Source organism: Plectropomus leopardus, chromosome 8 (assembly GCF_008729295.1).
Source record: "Plectropomus leopardus isolate mb chromosome 8, YSFRI_Pleo_2.0, whole genome shotgun sequence".
Classification (NCBI taxonomy): Eukaryota; Metazoa; Chordata; class Actinopteri; order Perciformes; family Serranidae; genus Plectropomus; species Plectropomus leopardus.
Genome location: NC_056470.1, coordinates 4,744,628 through 4,766,392, shown reverse-complemented (window position 1 = coordinate 4,766,392; position 21,765 = coordinate 4,744,628). Strand labels below are relative to the sequence as shown.

The 21,765-nt window shown below is 40.4% G+C and overlaps 1 protein-coding gene across 1 annotated transcript in view; it reads left to right on the top strand.

The window, feature by feature from the left end:
- Nucleotides 1-4,818: 4,818 nt before the first annotated feature.
- LOC121947536 (rho guanine nucleotide exchange factor 10-like protein) overlaps nucleotides 4,819-21,765 on the top strand; it is an 83,656-nt gene continuing 66,709 nt past the window's right edge. The window contains exons 1-7 of the mRNA XM_042492618.1: nucleotides 4,819-4,881; nucleotides 5,742-5,858; nucleotides 7,961-8,053; nucleotides 11,456-11,626; nucleotides 17,065-17,210; nucleotides 18,254-18,417; nucleotides 19,624-19,739. Of these exons, the coding sequence (XP_042348552.1) occupies nucleotides 4,819-4,881; nucleotides 5,742-5,858; nucleotides 7,961-8,053; nucleotides 11,456-11,626; nucleotides 17,065-17,210; nucleotides 18,254-18,417; nucleotides 19,624-19,739 (870 nt within the window). The remainder of the gene's footprint in view (nucleotides 4,882-5,741; nucleotides 5,859-7,960; nucleotides 8,054-11,455; nucleotides 11,627-17,064; nucleotides 17,211-18,253; nucleotides 18,418-19,623; nucleotides 19,740-21,765) is intronic.

Genomic DNA, 21,765 nt, shown 5'->3' with positions numbered 1-21,765 from the left:
CCTTTTCCCTTATAATTAACGAGACAGAGGTCCTCATGCAAGAAAAGATATACAAGCAAATTTTGTTTTATTTTTGCTTGTATCCAGAGTTTACCCTTGTCTTGTTTGTACCATTGGTTTTTTGGATTCACCAATGTTTCCTTTTCTTTTTCCCTTTTCTCTCCTGGGTGTGAGAGAATTATGGGTCTAGAGTACCCCAATAAAAGAAACACAACACATGAAACAAGGAAAAATGAGTTTCCTGAATGCACATAATATCATAATATCATCATCTAACCAAATTTAGAAATGTCTTAGAGTGTGTATAAACATAATTATTAGTGCTGGGCATAGATTAATTTTTTTAATCTAGATTAATCTCACTGCAATCCTGTAGTTAATCTAGATTAATCTAGATTAAAATTATAGATTTCAATTTTGCCAAAGACATTCAAAATAATATCTATCTATCTAAATGATGAAAATGCATCACAAATTGCTTGAGAAAGCTGTTCTACTATAATATTTGGTAAAGAAAAATAATGTTCCATAAGATTTACTTTGGTGTTTAACTTTTTTTTATTTTGTTAAACACAGACATTTAGGAACACAGGTTCTGTCTCCATGTGGAAAAAGCTTTTTCCTGCTAACTGGAATGAACAGCAGAGGGTGCAGCCTCTGATAACATGACCCTAATTGAACTGTGGGCCTACATTAGAGGTCATGAAGAAGACCATTAACAGTCAGTAGCTTTGTGACACGGCTTGAGCCAATCACTCCAGTCTCTGCTTCTCCTTTTTCCACCAGTCACTCAGGCAGACCAGCTTCCACCTTGTTCACGCCCCCTCCGCGTAATTCGACCAGGTATACATCCACGCTTAAACAACAAAGTGAAATTGGTGCCTTGCTCACTGTATAGACCCAACTTAGTGAATAGTTTATCGCGCGATAAGAATCCCGCGTTAACGCAGTACGTTAACGCCGTTAACGGCCCAGCACTAATAATTATATAGTTCTAGGGCCTAAGAGATGCCGCTGTATTTGGTGCATGGATCCTGATGACTGCACTTTCAGTTACTGTGTGTCCCTGCTAACCAGAGCAGGAATGTATATGTACCTTTACTCAAATGCTGTACTAAAACCCACATTTATAGTTAGTTAGTTATGGTTATGTCAATTGTGTTAGTGTGCTGTGCAAGTGATCAGGGGTGTGTTCTAGTGAAATAGATGGCAACGAGAGAGTTAAGTGAGCTGAGTGTAAGGAGTGAGGGGAGGGGGCGATTGTGAAATCGCCGACTGCAGGATCTCCTCCTTTTCCCTTCTTTTTTCCTCTGCTTTGTCTCTGTGGAAAATAAATGATAATGTGTTATGTGCCTTTATGGGTACATAAACATATATTATGGGTAGGGACATTTTTAAGCTCAGGCCGCTTGGAGAGTCGGCTTTGTGGGGTTAAATTGTGTGTTTAGTTGGCACTGCCTTGGTTAAATGTGTTTGGATGGACTCCAGTGATCCAACCTTGACATATGGTCTCGGTATGGTCTAGGTATTCTGATAAACTACAAACAACTAATACATAGATTATTATGTATTTTGTATACAAGGTTTGAATTGTATCTAGAGTCATTATTCAACTAATGTTGCTAAAGCTCTCTCTTTTTCCTTTCTCTCCTTGCTGGGAAGCTTCTGTCATGATTCCTCTACTGCTCTGCATAAACTATATGGGTAAAGACTCGCTGCTTTCCCTTAATTTCCCTTATTAGATAATTTAGATTCACTGAATTCATATCCCTCTGTGGACATGCACCTTCAATAATACATTACCCTGAGATCACACTGACTTTGTGTAAATTCATCTAACAGTAGCCAGTTTTATTAGTGAGCACATCTGGATGAAAGCAAATTTTGATGGTTCAAAACATTTCATCCACCTAAAGCCAACTTTTCCTGCACCCTCTCCCACCAAAAAGTTAAGAGACATGTAAGAAAAATGTCTACACCCACCACCAACTACACATTTTTGAGAATGTTACTGCATTAAGCCCAATTCTCAGATAACATGAAAAGTGTTTTCTCATAGCGTCAGCAAGTTAACATAAGGTGGCCACAGCAACCGGGTCTGTGGCCTTCACTGCGTTTGGCATAAGCTGGAACACATGGAGGATGAGGAGCAAAGTCCAGATCAGGGTCCAGCCAGTATGGGTCTTGTGACTTGTGTGCCTCAGTCAAAGAAAGATACGATGTGTTAGTTTGCTCTTACACATTACTTCTGTTCATTAGTTTGTTCTCATTTCTCATATCTGTCTTTAATTTATCTTATACCCTTTTCCTCCAAACACAAACAAGCACTGTGTGCATTCTGGTCTGCTTTACACAACTTATTCATCTTTCACTGTTTTCCGGACATAGTTGCTCCTTCTCCAGGCCTCCAAATATGTCTTAAGCTGGTCCAGCTAAATTTTGACTAAGGCTTCAATTCACTGGGAAGCCCATTTCCACCAGGTTATCAGATTGACCCTTAGATCTTTCACCCTTTGCAATTCTATATTTTACAATTGGTAGAAGGACGTTAGGACAAGTGTCCCCATCAGATCCCACTTTACTCTGAGCTTTACTCATCTCTTTACTCATAACACTGACACCCAGCCCAATTATTAATGTGAGTGTGTTTTGTGACAAACACTCACATTCAAACCTTACTGTACACGTGTGTACATCTGGCTTTCATGCAGGAACAATAACCCCCAGAACTATTGTTTATTGCACTCTAGGCTGTTCTCCTAAACATGCACCATAAATACATACATGCACATACTGATGTACATGTATATATATCCCTTCATCATACAGGGGTGTTCTCACACAGTGATTTATTCTCTTTCATGCAATTTACATATACACATGCACATATTAATGTAACGTGTATACATCCCATTAGCATGTAGGACAAATAATACAATAACACACAGCATGCCCATCACTTTGCGCACCAGCCCATCCTACCAGGGCATAAATAGCCCTTTAAGTGAGCCAAATTTGTTCGCTCTTACCAGCCTAGGTATGAGCAGAACAGCCCTCCACCCAGACAAAATCTTTATGCATATTTGTAGATGTTAAAAGCTTTTACCTTGTCTGGGTCGCCATTCTTTTGTCTAGAGAGTGCCGCTGCCTGCTCAACCAGAGCTGTGCCTGCTGAGTTAAAGTCTTGGAGGGTCTGTTGCTCACAGGTAGAGCAGGTCATCTAATTGGAAGATCAGCGGTTCGATTCCTAGCTCCTCTGGGCAACATTTGGAAGTATCCTTGGGCAAGATACTGAGCCCCGAATTGCACCTGCTGCCACGTCATTGTGTGAATGATTACTGAATAGCAAGTGGCACCTTGTACAGTAGCTTCGTCCGCCAGTGTGTGAATGTGACAATGTAGTGTGAAAGCACTCTGAGTAGTCAATAAGACTAGAAAAGCGTTATACAAGTACAGTCCAGTTACTATTTACCATTCAGCCCTACTCTGCTCCATGTTGGGTGCCAACATTTCTGTAGTTGTTTAGAAATCATACAGAGGCAGAAATTACAATTTTAATGTGCATTAATTACTCATTAATTACACAAAAGGTGTGCACGAGTGATGAAGTCATCTACAGCGACTGCATAAAAAATCCAAATCCTCTCATACATCTCACATCATCTATAGCTTAACAGAGGTGTGTCAAACTTTCAGTCTCTCTCACTGGCTAGCCCCTCCTAACCACACAGAACAACAGTGATCTTACTATATTAAGCGTACCCGCTGGACTGCTTTCTTAGAATCTAACAGGAACACTGCCACATTGTATCGCTGTGCTCCTATCACCAAAACAGAACACGTTGTTTATATGAAATGGTTTTGACATACTTTGTCTAACCATGTCATGAGTTGTTTGGCTCAGCCTTTCGGTTCACACAGAGTGCAGTATGTAACTCGTTATATGTGTATATGGATGTGTAAGTTATCCCCCAACATATAAGAAGAATAATATATAATTATATAATAATACAATAAATACAAAATTCAAAACAGGTTTTTTCTTCCTACATTTTTTTCAACACTGCTAATGCACTTGCCATGCAAGTTAAGTTTTTATGCCTCTGTGCCAGCAATAGCCAGCACCGTAGACATTATGTTTTTGTGATTATCTGTCTGTCGCCTATCTATCTGTAAATCCCATTCTTATGAACGGGGTATCTTGATAACACTTTGGGATTTTTTTTCAAATTTAGCACAAATGTCCACCTGGACACAATGAACTAATGAAGATGAAGAGTTAGGTGGTCAAAGGTCAAAGATCACTGTTACCTTACATGTGTCTCATTCTTGTGAACACCAATATCTCTGAAAAAACCTTGAGGGAATGAGGGATTTTTTTTTCAAACTTGGCACGTTCACTTCGAGCCAACAATGAATTGATCAGAATTTGGTGGTTGAAGGTCAAAGGTCAAGGTCACTGTGACCTCCCAAACATAATATCGGAAGAAGACCTTGGTTGAGTTCCCTCAAATTTGTCACAAACCTCTACTAAGTCATCTATGTTTTCACAGACATGATTGTAAACTTACTCAGTTTGTCAGGCCATGAAGTGACCTCTGCCTGACAAAGAGCATCTCTCTGGAGCTAACTAAATGCACTCCTTTCAGGGTAAACATATGACTTTGAATCAAAAGTACAGCAGATAGTAAATTACAGTATTTATGTGATAAGTCAAAAAGCCTTTGTTTTACTGTTGTACTTGGCGGCTGTGGCTCAGAGGCAGTGCGGGTTGTCCTCTAATGAAAATTGGTTGGATTCCCGGCCCCTCTAGTCAACATGTGGAAGTATCCTTGGGCAAGATTAGCAGATGGCACCCTGTACGGCAGCTTGGCGACCAGTGTGTGAATGTGCGGTTGCATGTCTAACACTTTTATGCAGTGTTAAAGCACTTTTATTGTTCCACCATGAAAAATAGAATTAGAGTAGAACAGACATCAGCAGCAACCATTTTTATCAATTTTTGTGTACCATTACAATTGCAACCATTGTAGCAAACAAACTTCCATTTAAAACTCTGTATAATCAAACTCACTAATGTCAAGTTTTGCAGTCACAACCAAACCAGTGGAGAGATAACATTACGTTTTTAAATAGACTATCTGTTGCTTTGAAAATATTACTGTATTTCTCTGGTTTTTGTATCCTCTGCTGCCTCCAAACAATGCTTCCAAACAATGTAGTTTTACATCTAACTGAATTGAGGGTTCTGAAGTGTGAAATGTGCTTTACATTGAGTTAACAAGACAATTTAACTAATATTGGTCTCAGTTCGGTGAAGGAGAGAAAAACTATTTGGCGTACAGTTGTATTTTTCTGTTTAATAAGGTTTAAATAGGTGTAGGAACAGGCCAAAATATAGTTCTTAAGCTAGTGAATGTGACACATTCTAAGGCCCCAATGACACAGGCAGTCCTCATAACAACTAACAACAGTTACCATTTTTTTGGTTCCAGTCTAATGACCATGGCAAACAGTTCAAAGTCCTTTCTTATTCATTCTTTTTCTGTGGGTTCCACTCTGTCACTCTGGCTATTCATTGTCAGCTTTTTGATTATGTTAACACTGAGTGTACTAATCAAACCCAAGTCTTCAGGTGTTTTATGGCTGCACCATCAGAGAAAAAAAGACATTAGGCAGTGAGTTTCTGCAGAGGCAGAACATTTGTTGTGACCACTAATGTCACACTCTTTCATTCACAGTTTTCAAAGTCCATGGTGCTGAACGTGTACAGTGACTACATCAATAACTTCACCAACGCCATGGCCCTGATCAAGAAGGCCTGCATGTCTAAACCTGCTTTCCTGGACTTTCTTAAGGTGCTGTTTTTTGTTTGTTTGTTTTGTTTTTTTAACCATTCACACCATAATTCAGCTCTTTTGAGTTGCTGACTGTTAAATCACTGTCTGCACTAGATGGCTATTTAACACTGAAACACATCCCAATGCTTTTATTTTGACCAACACACCAGTCTAACAAGAAAACAAACACTGAGCTTAATAAATTTAAAACAAGGTAGCATTGCCTTTTGCAGAATGGGACTTTGTGCTCAGTGTCTCTTTTTTTCTGATTACTGAGTGTTACATAATATCAACTATTAAGGCAAAAACAGCAAAAAGTGCTTGAGGGTACAATATACAGAGTAGACACAAAATAGGAACTACCTGTGTGACACAAATAAACGAATAAAATCAATGTAACTACTTCATGAAGTTTATATAATTTCCTCAGCTTTCTCGCTCTCTCATTTGCTGTTAAAAATAGCATTTGTATATCGATCACTGCATAGATGTAGAGAGGCTCTATAACTCATGTCTAAACCTTCCAAAGACACAGACAGTCGGACACTTTACAACAGAGCAGATCTAATAAAACGATCAGGAAAGCTGTGACTTTTTTCTTAATGCAACTTATTCAGATGCTAAACCAACCTGAATAGCTATAATACCATAATACACTGTATTTGTATAGCACCTTTCATACACAAAATTCTAAATAAATAAAATAAAATAAAAAAAAACAACAATACATTATCTAAAAATATTTAAATGCATTTAAAAAAGAAAGCAAAATAATAAATAGCTGAATTTAACTAAATGAAAATTCAAGTAAAACAGTAAAAATATCCTTGTAACTTAGAAATGGCCTGATTTTATATTATATATATATGTATGTATATAACGGTTGTAACGGTTACCATGACAATCATGGTAAAATTTCACGACAGATAGTACTATCATTCAAATTTTAATTATCACGATAACCGTGTATGATTACCATGCTTCGAAATCATGGTAAATACTGTCCAGGGTCCAAAATTAACACCCAACACCAAACCCCAAATGCGAGTAAATAATTTACCCGACACACTTGCGGATGATGTTTGTGCCAAAATAGTAATGTATTACTATTTTCTGTTGCTGAGAGTCTCTTCTGTGTTTTGGTGTCATTTAGGGGCACACTGCTCTGCTGCTCTCTGCTCCTGTGCTGTCTCTGTCACACTCACACACCTGTGAAATGCGATGAAAACTTGACCGTCTCTAGAGCTACTAGTTATGTGGCACTGTTTACCAGACGAGACATCAGCTTGACTATCACCAGCTGCCAATCTCCTAGTAGCTAATGCTGTGTGCATAATGATTTCATTATTACAGATTATAAGACATTCAGAGGGAGGCCCCGTAGCTCTAACCAGCAAGGCAAACTTCGCCACTCACACTGACAGCAACTGTGCAATAGCTCCACTTCTTCTGTTCTTACCTTTCACAATAAAAGTCCTGACACATTGCATCACAGCTCACCAGTGGGAACTCATTTACATTTGAGGCTGTGGTAATTAGTTTTTTCAGTATATTTAATACATTTACTTCAGATTTTACTCTAGCCTTTTCTCTTAGTTACAGTAACATAAATTACTTTCTCAATTAAATGTACTGAAACAAATGTATATGTGAAACACAAAAGGGGATTTATTATTTTGGCTGGTAAAAAATATGCTTGGAAGGTAGATTTTTTTTTCTACTAGCCAAATTGGTCAGTGAGTCAGAAAGTTAATTTCGGACACTGTCAGACTGTAAATAGTCAACCAAAGTTAGCAACAACAGTCTCCTACAGACACAGCAAAGTTGAACATGCAGCCCCTTCTTCTTATGGCCACATAGTACCAAAGTTGTTCATTTTGTTTCATGTTGTTGTTTTTTACATAACTTATTATTTTTATGTTTACACAAAGTGCAGCAGCATGCTGTTTATTATGTTTGTGTTTAATACAAGACTGGGTGAAATGATTTCAGTGTGTGTATCAGTACTTTGCAATCATTTTCCAACACATTTCTACAATATTGTGATAATATCGATTATTGTGATAATTTTGGTCATGATAATCATGATGATGAAAATTTTATATCAATACATCTCTTAGAAGAAGCAGGCGTCCAGTCCAGACAGGATCACTCTGTACGGCCTGATGGTCAAGCCTATCCAACGCTTTCCACAGTTCATTCTGCTGTTGCAGGTGAGTGACTGACACAAATCACATATTAGCATGTCCCTCGCTGTTTTTTATGTGAAGTTTAATGGTCATCCTAATAAATAGCATGTGAAACAGTGGTTTTTGATAACCTACCTGTAATATTGACCATTAGGATCAGTTTGAAATGCAACCATTCTTCACTGTAAAAATGACATATATCCACAACTTAACCCCTTGTAATTACTGTATTTCCACATCATGTAGGTCCTTAATTAAACCAGCCAAACATCAACAGGACAAAAATATTTTTTTAATCTGGGCCCATTTTCCCATGTTTTGTGTCTAGGTGACTGATTAGAACAGCAATTTTTGAAAATGGTCCAGTGTTGTGAGAGGTTGCAGCTGCAAAACAGGCTGCAATGTGATCTCTAAAGGCAATTGTGCACTGTCAGATTAAGTCCACTAAAAGTGCTTGTTTTTTGCCACTGAGAGGATCAAATTGTTATTTTAAGTGTTTGACAACATTATGGAAAGGATCCCTACAGAGAAATCCAATGTTTTTTCTTTAACTTTTGCTGATCTTGTCTGTTTGTTAGTGTGTGTGTAACCAAGTCTTGTGTAAAGAGAAATGTCGATCTTAAATCTTGCTGACCTATTCACATTGTCAAAAAAAAGCTAAATATGCAGCCATGATCTCTGAAAAACTTTTGGTAACACCAGGCTGTGCTACGAAATCCCTGAAAATACAGACAAAAGTCCACAGCTTTTAGGGTTGTGTGGACACGAGAGGAAAGCTGACAGAAGGCCGTGGGCGCCAACCCCGCCAACATCCCACTCTCACTATGGTGCTCTGGCAGAGGAGCAGAGCATAGCCTAGGTCAGAAAGGGCAGGCTGAAGGAAAGAGGATAGCCAGGGCCCACAAACGGAGTGCATGAGTCCACACACCCCTGGATGTGGAGACTCCAACGTGCACTCAAAAGAAATAATTTGTTGGGTGAACGTTATGAAATCATGGAAAGAATTTCCACCTTATTAAAATGCTGTCAGTTAGCAAGAAAACAATTTTGCAGAGCCTATTAAATGTAATTATGTTGTTATTGTTACTTAATTACAAAGGTTGAGTCCACTTAAATTTGTTACGGTGAGTTTAACATATTTACAAATGTAGGATCTGATTTAATTTTCATTGAAACTTAGAAGGTTTAAAACACAAAATTACATTTGTCCTTGATCCTGCTACATCTTTGGAGTTGAAGGACAAGTTGATTAAAAGCAGCAGCTACTCTGGAGATTCCATGTGGTTGCTTGGGCATGTTGCTGCTGGTGGCATCATTCAATTCCTGCAGTGCATTTTTTGAATTTGCATCAGATTCTTGTGTCCTTATGGCCCCCATTAAAGTGCAATAGCTTGATTTGGGATGTGCGCAGAGTAGTCTCTGATTTCCCGTTGCTGAGTGAGCATCTCATCCACTTTTTTCTCCTGTGACTGGACATTAGCCAGAAGAAGGCTTGGTAGAGGAACAGCTCTTGGTCCAAGTCAGGTCAGCATTGCCCTGATGCTGGCTCTCCTCCTTCTCTTCGTTCAGCATTTTTTGGTTTTGTTCCCCCCTCTGCGCATGCCTTTTGTGGGGATCCACTTGCGGTCTGCTGCATTCAGTCCAAACCCCATATAACTTTTCCCAATGTTGCTAAGTGCTTCTCTATCGTACAAAAATTGTGCTTCATAAGAAGAGGCTATGAAGTCGAAAAAATAGAAAGATGTAGCAAAAAATAGTTAAAAGACATAGCAAGGATTTGAGGAGCTATAGACTGTTACATCTACATGCACTGCCGTTGTCACAGCAACTTTTTTAATAGGATTATGTGGGACTTAATTTAATAGGGTAGGTACAAGTAAAATTTAAAATGGAATTGGAAAAATATCATATAACAGATTTGATTTGTTGAAATATAACTGTGTTCAGCAGAAAAGGCAAAAGTAAGTCGTTTTTTTTCCTAGTAGTTGCTTGAAAATCATACTAGTATGAACATGCAGCAGTCTGCTTCAACCTTTAAAGTGCGAACGGGTTGTACATTACTTCTTATCTGTTCAACCCCCCCCCCCCGATTATGATATAACATTTTTCTCAAAACTTTGTATTATTCATGTATATTTTGTTAGATATGTAGTAATGACAAATAATAAGAAATTAAAACATAATACGCCCGTGGCGTGCGGCCAAGCAGCCGTCACACACAGGACGTTTGAACAAGCAATTAAGCCTTTACGCCGTGCAGTGGAAGCCAAGCAGCAGCAGGGCCAAGCAGAGGCGGTGGAGACGAGCAGCAGCGGAGACAAAGAAAACAAAACAAAACAAAAAAAACAGCAGCGGCCCCGATCAGCTGGTTACATTAACACCTAGCCAAGAAAAATACTATTAGCATGGCTAAATGACTGAACATGATGCGGTGCGCGCTACGAGACACACATACCTTTTTGGTCACAGCCGGCACACACACAGACACACACGAGAGGAGGGAGGGAGAGAGAGGACTCCGGGCAGCGACCAGCATTTACCTGTGACCACACTAGCATTAGCCAATTTAGTAGCATCAACCATACCGCAGAGAGAGAGAGGACACGTACCACGGCCAACAAATGCAGCAGCACCTACACGGGGCACGGAGCAGCGCACAGGCAATCGCCCTACAACACAACACTAATGCCATAAGCACACAAACAGACACAAACAACCTGCGAGATGAAGCAGCGTGCAGCCATACCTGTCGGCCGAGTGACCTCCGGCACGGAAGTGACGCGCCAGTGATGACAGAGAGAGGCGCAAAAGGAAGAACTGGTGGGAGGAGTGCCGCTTTTATACCAGCCCACCTCATCACGGCCACCAGCTGCGCTCATTACCAGCAGCGCCAAATGACAGCAGATAAACACCTCTATGCTGCTACATATATATATATGTATAATGTCACTTCTTCCTGAGCTAGACTTGTTCACAATAACAATCAAACCAAAAAAATGGTGAGGAAAAATGTTTTACTTATGGTTCCTTTCCATAATTTTTTTGGACATTTGTAGTAATGATCTATCAGTGGCAAAAACAGATGGTGCTCAATTGCCCCTATGGAATACATTGCAGCCTTTTTTGCTGCTGTGGCTGCAGAGGTCTCTCTCACTGGACCAGTTCCAAAATTTTTTGGTTTAGTTAGTAACTTGGATACAAAAACAACAAACAAGATACAGGTTGGAAAACACCAATGTTTCCATAACATAAAATGAAATTGTGTTGACACAGAGTGCTTACTGACAATCACCTGTGCGGCCAAGTGGAATGTTTGCTTTCTTTTCTGTTGCATGGTTGCATCTTCTGTGTATTGTCATGTTCATCACCTCAGCTGAGGTAACACGCCATATTGCGGCTGTTTTTGTTGTTTCTGTATTGTATCAGGACATGTTGAAGAACACTCCAAAAGTCCACGCTGACCGGCTGCCCCTGCAGCTGGCTCTCACTGAGCTTGAGACTCTGGCGGAGAAACTCAAAGAGCAGAAGCATCTAGCTGATCAGGAGGCTGAGATCCAGCAGTTAGCACACAGTATGGGGGACCGCAACTTCAACAAGGTGACAGATGATGCATTATAACGCACTAATAACTATTGGCTAACATGAGCTATTCATGAAAAATATTGGCTAATATTTTATGAAATGAGATTATAATAGTACTATAATACTTAAAATGTAAGACCACTATTCTCTGTACTGTTCACCATATCGTCATCTTGGTGTTAGAAAGTACCTGGAATGTCCCCAAAGTAAAAGGTTGCATCATCAGGAAAGCATGAAACTGTCCAGTAAATGTAATGACAATTACAGTCTATTAAATTTGGTCATCTACAGGATAGATGAGAGAAGGTTACCACAATACTCAAACATCAGCTTATATCAAAATTATATTTCATATTGATCTGGCTGATATTCATTATATCTAGACACAATAAACCTACAACAAAGAAGTAGTGGCAATGGAGTCTGACTTTACGTTACCTCATGTGCCTGTGTCTCAGCCAAAAAGTTGCACTTGAATAGACCACAAAGACTACAGCTAACGGCCTTTTAGCATGTACATTCTCCCTTTGCATGAAAGGAAATAGCAAAGCGGCAAAGAAGGCAGTAGCAAGCCATATATATTATAACTTCTGGTGAGTACCTCAACCCCCTTGAAATGACTAATTTCACTATCAGAATTTGATCTGTTTGATCAGTAACATTCAGAAGGAGCTGCATAATGAAATACGCTACAGCAAAAGTTAGATACTTGGTTGGGAGAAGTCTCCAGTGCGTCTGCAATGTGGAAGCAGAGCAGGAGATCTGGGTGATTGGACACACGGAAGTCAAACTTTATGGGCTTCATGCACCACTAAGCATCTTAATATAATAAATGTAGCCCTGCCTGCAATGGTGTATACATCCATTACATCCATAAACTGTGTTCATAATTCAAGAAGGGGAAACTGAAAGGCGGACAGGATGGATGCAAACCTTGCTATTAAAAATGTCTGCACACATGGAAACTAGTTCTGGAGATTCTGGAACAGGATGGTTAGTTAATCTGTCCATTAACTCTGTAGCAAATAACACATGTTAACTGTTACTGTTTCTGTTGATGATTTTAGAAAAATATGACTGCCTTGCACTTCTCAAGGTCAAATTATAAGTGTGTATGTTTTCTTTATAGATTTCAAAATGAACGTGAAGCTCTGACTTACGCCATTTTTGTTCTGCTTTCTGGCACTCCCTTTCATGGACCATTCCATGGCGCCTTTTACTTTTTACTTATTAATTTCACCTTAACGGGAGCAATGGCGTCAATTACATTTGCAATTTCAGAAGTGCAGGAGTTCAAGAGATCATCAACATGGTTTGAAATTGTGTCAGTTTCAAATTGGATGGTTTCCATGAAAAGTGTTGTGGTATTCTAACTGAAGTATCTTTTTGCAACATTTGTTGATCCGTGGACAGTTTTAGGAGTTATTGAAAGATCAAAAATTACACAGAAATGGTCTGACAGCGCAATATCCAGCACAGTGACATTTAAAATATTAACACCTTTAGTGATGACCTCACTAGTGTGTCCTCTATTGTGGCTCGGCTCTGTAACATGCTGACAAAGATCAAATGATTCAAGTATTGCAGAAAGTTGTGTGGCATTTCTCTCACAGACATTATCCACGTGTATATTAAAATCACCTGTGATGACTACACTGAAAATTCTGAGAGTATTTTGGTGGTGGCCTGTAAATAACTGTATTAAGATACATGAAGAGAATTTCACATTAATTTTAAATGACATATATTCAAAAGATAAAAACTCACCAAATGCAAGCTTCCTACAAAGAAATCTGTCCCAGAAAAGGGCACAGACACTACCACCTTTTTTTGTTCTGTCGTGCTTCAAACTCAAATCTAAAATTTGTTAGGGTGGATTCAATGAGAGCAGCATTTCCATTTCTGTGGTCCAACTAAATCTCAGTTAAAAACATAAAATCAAGCATATAAGAGGTTAGAAAATCACTGATTACAAGTGATTTATTTCCCAAGGATCTGATGTTAAGTACAGCTAGTTTCAAGTTTGTTGGAGCAGGGCCTGAGATACTCTGCTGACAGGGAATTTGAATCAGATGTTTAGGATTAAAGGATCTTACTGTCACCTTCTTATCTATTCTTTGCCCTTGAGACTGGAGCGATTGTACTCAGGGTGTTTATTCTCTCCCTGGGCCTCAGATTGCTAAATGACAGATAATGAGGAACAGTTCTGGAACAGCAGAGGCCCAGGGTGTCCTAGTGGCTGCACACAGTGATATCAGATGACCTTGTGCTGCTTAAGGCCTTAGAAGCCAGTAGTCTAGGTACAGGCCTAGGTGGCCTTCTGCAGGGGGGTTGAGGAGGGAGGGGCAGGGTACCTGGGGGGGCTTTTAGGGGCTGGTAAACTGAATGGGTGTTTGTGGGTGTTGTATGGGTGATGGTAGTGCCTGAGATCTGGCCATAGTGGGAGCGCGTGAGATCATTTTAAACCCAGATTTAACCAAGTCCTCCATCTGGCTTTTGAACCTGAGAGGTGAGACAGGGGAGGGAAGGGATGTCAAGGAATCAGAGGAGAGTGAGGATACAGGTGGGGGATCCAGGGCTGGGGTGGGGGTCGTGATGGGGTCTGAGGCAAGGGTTGGGGTGATAATGAGGTCCAGGGCTGAGGTTGAAGGTTGGGGTGGTGATGAAGGAAAATCCACAGGGAAGGCAGGTGGAGCAGTGTATGTCAGGCAGCAGTGATATCAGTCTGTTCGGTTCCCATTCTAGCAAGTTTCGGGAAAGACACTGTGTCATCCAGGTTTAAAGTATTTGTTGTACCTAGCTATCTTACCATTGGATGTTATTGGGAGTGTCTCATGAGGTCCTCTTCCTGCTTAAAGTGTGGCTGTAGCACAGTGATTTCCTGTAGATATTTCCAACAGGTCTGACATGATGTGCCTGTTGTTGATTTTACAGGATTTAACAGATTCTTGTTACACAGGGTCTGTTCATACTGCAGCTCCCGCTGGTCGGAGTCACCCCTTGCCATGGCTCTCTGTCAATACATGTTAGTTTCTTCTGAAGAGAAAGTAGATAATCCAGATGCAAAACTGTCAAAGATTATCCTCCCAATGATTTAATTGATGTAGGAAACCTCCTTGAATGTGTTGGAGCTTGGGACAAGAAGGAAAAAAAGGAAAAAACTAAGAAAAATAAAGTTAGATCCTAGGTCCTTAAAAAAGACACAGAGACACACAGAGAGACAGGGAAAATTAGGAAACCCGAAATCAAAGTCCACAGTAAAACAGAAACCCCCAAACCATAACAGTACTCACATCCACCTTTAATAGGGTATCCATCGCTTTATTGATAGCAGAATACTGGTTTGAGAGAGAACATCTATGTTTTTGTTTATTTTCTTGGTTAAAGAGGGGCCCTTTGATTTTTGTTTTGTGCCTGCATTCTAATATACTTTAAAGTGAAAAGCACCCTGTGACTCCAGTTGCTTATTGTGACTGTCACTCTCTTTCAACCCCCTTCTACAAATCTAGAAACTTGTCCTAATATTTTTAAGTACTCTGATGACCCCTAGGCCAGTTACACAACACACCAAGATTCTTGAGATTCAAGAATACTCCTCAGGATAAGTCTTTTGTAAGTACAAAGTAGATACTGTGTAGGGTAAGAAGGGATACAGTGGACACTCCATAATCCAGCCCGCACCCATGTAAGTACTATGTAGGTACAGGGAAAGAAAAGAAAACTGTGGATACTCTATCCAGCGTGTGCCCCTGTGAAAATGTGGAAGTAGTGGGTAAATATTGTAAAACTACAGAGTAAGGAAGCGGGGACAGTTGATACTCCATAATGCAGCCCACACCCCTGTAAGTGCTGTCTATGTACAGGGTAAATACTATATAGTTACAGGGTAAGTAATGAGCAACAATAGGTTAAGAAGGGGGGACAGTTGATACTACATAATCCAGACTGCACCCCTGTAAGTACTCTGTAAATACAGGGTAACTACAGGGTAATAAAAGGGAGAAAACAGTGGATACTTATATATTCATTTTATGAATAACAACAGTATTTCAGTAAGTTACACTATGAGACTATACTGTTGCATGATGCCACCTCTAAACTGCTTCATGACACAAATTCTTTAAAGTGGCTGGGATGGGGTAATTTGAGCTGAAAGGCCTGGGGCAAGTTGAGCCAATGTTCAGAGGGGACAATCCACCGTTTTATGGCAGAGAACCAATGGCCTCAGATTTGGAGGTGCTGACTCTCATCCTGACTGCTTCACAGTTCCAGTGCATGCTGGAGGTCACTGTGTGATAAAGCCAACAGAAGCACATCATCTGCAAAAAGCAGAGATATAATTCTGAGGTCCCTAAATCGGACTCCTTCCTCCCGCCAGATGTGCCTCGAGATACTGTCCGTGAATATCCCAAACAGGATCAGAGACGAGGGACAACCCTGCCAACAACATCTGGGAACATGTTTGACTTTACGCCGAGTATGCAGACACAGCTCTCACTTTGGTTATACAAGGACCAGATGGCTGGCAGAAGCAACTCTGGCACCCTGTATTCCCATAGTACCCCCCACAGGACTCCCCAAGAATGTAGTCATAAGACATGTAGACCGGATGAGCAAACTCCCACGCCCCCTCCAGCAGCCTTGCAAGGGTAAAGAGCTAATCCACTGTTTTGGACCAGGACGGAATCTGTAATGTTCCTCCTGAATCTGAGCTTCGACAAACTGTCAGAGCCTCCTTTCCAGCACCCTTGAGTAGGCTGAGTTGTGTGATACCCGATAATTGGAGCACACCCTCCAGTTCCCTTTTTTGAAAAAGGGAACCACCACCCCGGTCTGCCACTCCACATGCACAGTACCTGACCTCCATGCGACATAGAGAGGGCTTAATTTTGCTATGGTTTGAGAACAGGACAGAAAATTGGTCTTTGACATTATAAACTTTAAACTAAACATACATAGTACACGTTTGTTATTTCACATCATCTTGCCTTTAGTAGTTTGTTTGCTTTCCTCACTTCTGTTTCTCTTATTGTGTAGCCTTTACATGATGGATGGCTAGTATCAACAGTGATGGACACACCTCTAAACCATGAGTCACAGACATTGTGAGAAGGCCCAACACTGATGGCTTAGTGTATCAGGGCCCATTTATACTCTGTGGGGGACCAAAAGCCATGGAAACAATTCCCTTTAAAGCTTCTGACATCCAAACCAGTCAAAACACAGGCAATTACATTTGTGAGCTAGCCTTTGTCTTTATGTTATCTTGTCATTTTGTCAGTTTGTAGTTCATGAAGTATGAACTGTAGTTTTGTTGTAACAACACTACCATTTAGCAAATTCCTGCTAGTTTTAATTCCTGCAGGCTGTAGAGCTAATTTACTAATTTCTATATGTGAGTGAGAGTATAGGAAAGGTTCTGTTTTAATCAATTACCTGCTTTTTGCTTCCAGCTGCTGAACTCCGAACAGAGGCAGCTGATTCACTGTGAACTGCTGACTGAAATTGTTTATGGTGATAAAGGTCAAGTTCTCAAGTCAAAGCAGCGAAAGGTCTTCCTTCTCAACAACGCTTTGATCTGTGTCAATAATATCCTGAAGTAAGTGCCTCCAAACCCCTGAAGCTGCTGTTTTAGCTCCAGAATCTCTCCTGTTTATGATGTAGTTGGTTTGCTTGTTCAAAAATCAAGGTTATTTATTGTCAAATCAAAAATACACACACACACACACACACACACACACACACACACACACATATATATATATATATATATCCCACATGCTTCTGGTGTTGGATTCCTGATAGTTAAACTCCAGCCCTGTGTTAGAGAACTGATTGGGCCCAAAAAATCAGGCCAGGCCCTAAATAAACCCGCACAGTTTCTGTCCAAGCCTGACCTGAGCCCATCCCACGGACGCAGTTTTGGGCCTGAGCTTAATTAAAAACCTGAATTTCTAATGTTACAGAAATGTTGTATATTATATTTTTTCAATATTAAAACATTTATTACAAGCTTTGACAAGGTCTGACATGTTTCCTCCCACCACTTATTTCAAAGGTCTGCAGAATTATGCATGAAAAGGGCAAAAATCCAGATAAACCATGGAGAAATTCTGGTGTTGTAGCAGCTTACAGTACCAACAGTTAAAACAGATAACAATAATTAAAATACCCATATATACTGGAAGCTATGCAAAACATATACAAACAACACAATAACCAGCACTTCAATAATTTAAGAGGTGTCAGAGCGGGCTTTGCCCCCTTGTTGCATCTAGTGTGCATGGCGATCCATGTTTTGCACATCTCTCCTGCTGCAAGGGAGATGGAGGACAACACACACAAGTTGCCTTGCAGCCCCTCTCTCTCTACCTGTCACTCTTTGATCCTGATCCAATAGGGGCAGAGTGGGGCCCAATCACGTTCCTGTTTCTTTACCAAAACCCTCTTGGTGCAGTAAATTTGTTCTCAACCAGATTTCAACTCTGTTGGGCTGCTACACTAAACTCAGGGGATGTCATGGGTAGTGGTAGTTAGTGTGTGTTTGTGTTTCAGACCAATTAGACAGCTGGATTTAGACATAGTACTCCTCCACAGTGTAACTGCCATGTACTGAATACCGAAAATATATTTGTCCACCAGGGGTCCCCCTGACATCAGCAACCTGGTTCCTGTTGGTCCAAAGTACTCACTGAAGTGGTGTGTCCCCCTGCTGCAGACACAGGTGGTGGAGGTGGGACAGGACGGTGTGCAGAACAGGGACACTGGCATCACAGCTAGACTCCACAGCTCCAACATATCAGCTGGTATGTTTATGTATTGTTGTTGAGACCAAAACATGATGCCCAGCAATTGGTTCCTGTCATAATGTTTCAACAGACACTGTCACATGAATGAGATAGTGCGGTGAAACATTAAAAATGTGTATTTCCTGCTTTGTTGGCATTTTTCAGTGGCCATGCCACATTAATTGTTAACACCTGTTGGCCCTTATTTAAATATTTTATTAGTTTCCTCTGTCTTGTTTGTGTCATTCAAAACTTCCAGAGACCGTCCATACAAAATGCAAAACTGTGTTTCCTGGTTTACATGGTTCCACACAATGGACAAAACATCATTCATTCACCATAAACTCCGCTGCAACTAACTAAACGACCGCTCACTCAACCATTCTGGGTCACTTCCATCATTTGGTACATTCCCTTTCCACTTAAATTCTGTCCTTTGTAAATTTGTTTTTTCCTTGGTAAAAGTTTTCTGCCACTTGTAAATTTGTCTCCAGTTTTGTTTAAGTATTTCACACTTTTGTTTCAAATTTTGTCTCACATCTCGTAAATTTTTCAATTTTCAAAAATGTAAATTTGTTTTGTCCTTGGTAAAAGTTTTTTGCTTATGTAATTTTATTTTATAAAAAGTAAAAATGTTTTCCAAAATGGGCGGTGGTGTCGTGGTTAGCACTGTTGCCTCACAGCAAGTGGTTCCCTGGTTCGATCCCGGGTTAGAATAGGGTTTGGTCTGTGGGCGGGGGCCCTTCTGTGCGGAGTTTGCATGTTCTGCCTGTGATTGCATGGGTTCTCTTAGGGGCCTCTGGCTTCCTTCCACATTCAAGACATGCAGGTCAGGTTGATTGGTGACTCTAAATTGCCCTTAGGTGTGACTGTAAGCGTGTAAGGTTGTCTGTCTATATGTGTCAGCCCTTCGATAATCTGGCGACCTATCCAGGGTGTACCCGCTCGATGACAGCTGGGATTGGCTCCAGCCCCCCAGCGACCCTTGCAAGGACAAGTGGTTACGGACAATGAATGAATGTTTTCCAAAATTTAAATTTGTCGCAAGCTTTGTAAAAGTGTTTCACTCTTGCTCTCCCCAGCTACCGCGGGTTCCATGCTGTTCAATCCCATCTCTGAATAGATTAAATCAGATTAGATTTTTTTGACACATGATCGCTAATATCGTAGTAAATAAAGGTGTATGGATGATATTGAAGCTGACTGCGACTCCCTTTGTTTCAGATAAAGTATTTCTGGGTGCTCCCAGACTGTACCAAGAGTTGGAGGAGCTGCAGCATGACCTGGCTGTGGTGAAGGAGGTCTCATTGCTGGTGGGCACACTGCATGAAACCTACCAGGTAACAGTGCTTAATGTTCTCAGTTAACTTTACATAGAAGGCATCTATTTCAATCAGCATACAACGACTGATGTCATATTATGTGGGACTAACCAACAAGTCTCATTACAACTTGTCATATGGTGCTGCTTTGTCATCCACAGTCTTCTTATGACGTTTTCGTTATCCCTCTGCGTCTCCTGTTTGAAGCTATTTATAATTTCCAACCACCCAGTCCTACCGAATGGGGGACAGTATTTCACACTTTAAATGTTGTTTTGTTGTTTAATAACCAGCAACCAGTCTAACTGAATAGGGGGCAGTATTTCAACCATTCTCAATGTTACAAGTGAGATTCCTTTGTCTTTCCAACAGGTTGGAATCTTTCATTTCAGTTATTGTCAACACAAAAAGCCTTTCATGCTTTGCCATTTATTACAAGGATACATGAGATAAACACAAATGTTGTTGGTCCATATCAAATGAAGGGTAAATACAGCAGTAGTTGACAACATAAATAATAAAAAAAACATATATCGAGAAAAATACTCTAAAAAATAATATAGCATGTACAATATTTTCCACAGATGCTGTGATTCCCATTCTATGGTCTCACTCTATCCATGTGCGTTCGCACCGTATGTGGTGTGAGCAATGCATTGCGTGTTTACATTTAAAGTCAATGCAAAGACGCGGACAGACGCAAATTCAAGCCGAGTGGCGTGATAGGCGTGATGGACGCGAAGGACACGACGCAATGGACACAAAAATGAGTATTTTGTGTGTTTGCGCAAGATGAAATTTTTGCAGGATTTTGCATGAGGCTGTGTTGCAATAGTCTGTCAGTTGAGATTCTCCCGACATTACTGCTCACAGAGCTTCAGTCAGCATCATGACTGTACAGTGACAGAGCAAGTAAGAACCTGAAGGAAAGTTTGGAAACAAGTGAACAGAGCTATTAAGTGGTAAAGTAATGAGCCCTAAAGTTCCTTTTTTTTTAAGTTTTAAGATTTTATGCATCTTAAAAAGGCAGTTGCTAACAAGTTGCTGACAGTGTTTATTGTGAATGTTAGACGTCATCATACCAGACACAGAAACTCATTCAGCCCACTCGCAATGCTTTTATTTTTTCGTGTTTGGTGTGTTTCGTGTTTGGTGTGAAGGTACAGCAATATCAGATGTTTCTTGTGTGTCCGTGAATGCAGTACAGTAGGCAAAGTTCTTCTTATCTCCTTCACAGCTGAATGTCACTCATGGGGTGGATATTTTTTTAAGATTATTTTTTGGGCCTTTTTTTGGATAGGACAGAGTGACATTGTAAAAGGGGGAGAGAGAGGGGACAACATGCAGCAAAGGGCCGTGAGCCAGGGTTGAACCACAGCTGTTGTGGCAAGGACATTGCCTTTTATACATGGGGTGCCTGCTCTATCCACTGAGCCACCAGACACCTCCATGAGGTGGATAATTGATCTCTTGATACAGATACAGATACAGATACAGATACAGCTGATCAGATTGATGAATGAGAGAAGATATTTGCAGATTTTTTCTTAAGGGAAAAAGAGTTTTAGACCCAGCAGAACAAACGGTTTAGTTTCACTGTTATTGCGCCTGACGTTCTGCTGGTCCTCTCTGCTTCTACTGCGCTATAAATAATCCAATAATGTATACATTTTAATACCACTCCCAATTAACAGTCCTGCTCCATTGAGACTATGGTGGGACAAAATAGACTATGGCGGCCCACTATAGTCTTGGTTAATAATGGGAAACACTGAGATATGTACAATACAGGGGTTTTGGATTTACAAAGCTGAGCAGTTTTAACATCATTTGATGTGCAATATATTATCACAATATAGATAAAATGTGTCATGATGGTGGTCAAAGACGTCAGCCACTGTTGTGTATAGTGAGTGATGTCCTTGTTTAAACTAATACTCGGTCCAGTGCTTGATAAAGCAGTCTTCCAGCTCTGCAAGCCATGGTCGTTCTCATGGGGTAGAAGTTGTTCCTAATTCACACATGTAGCAAGAATTTTATGATT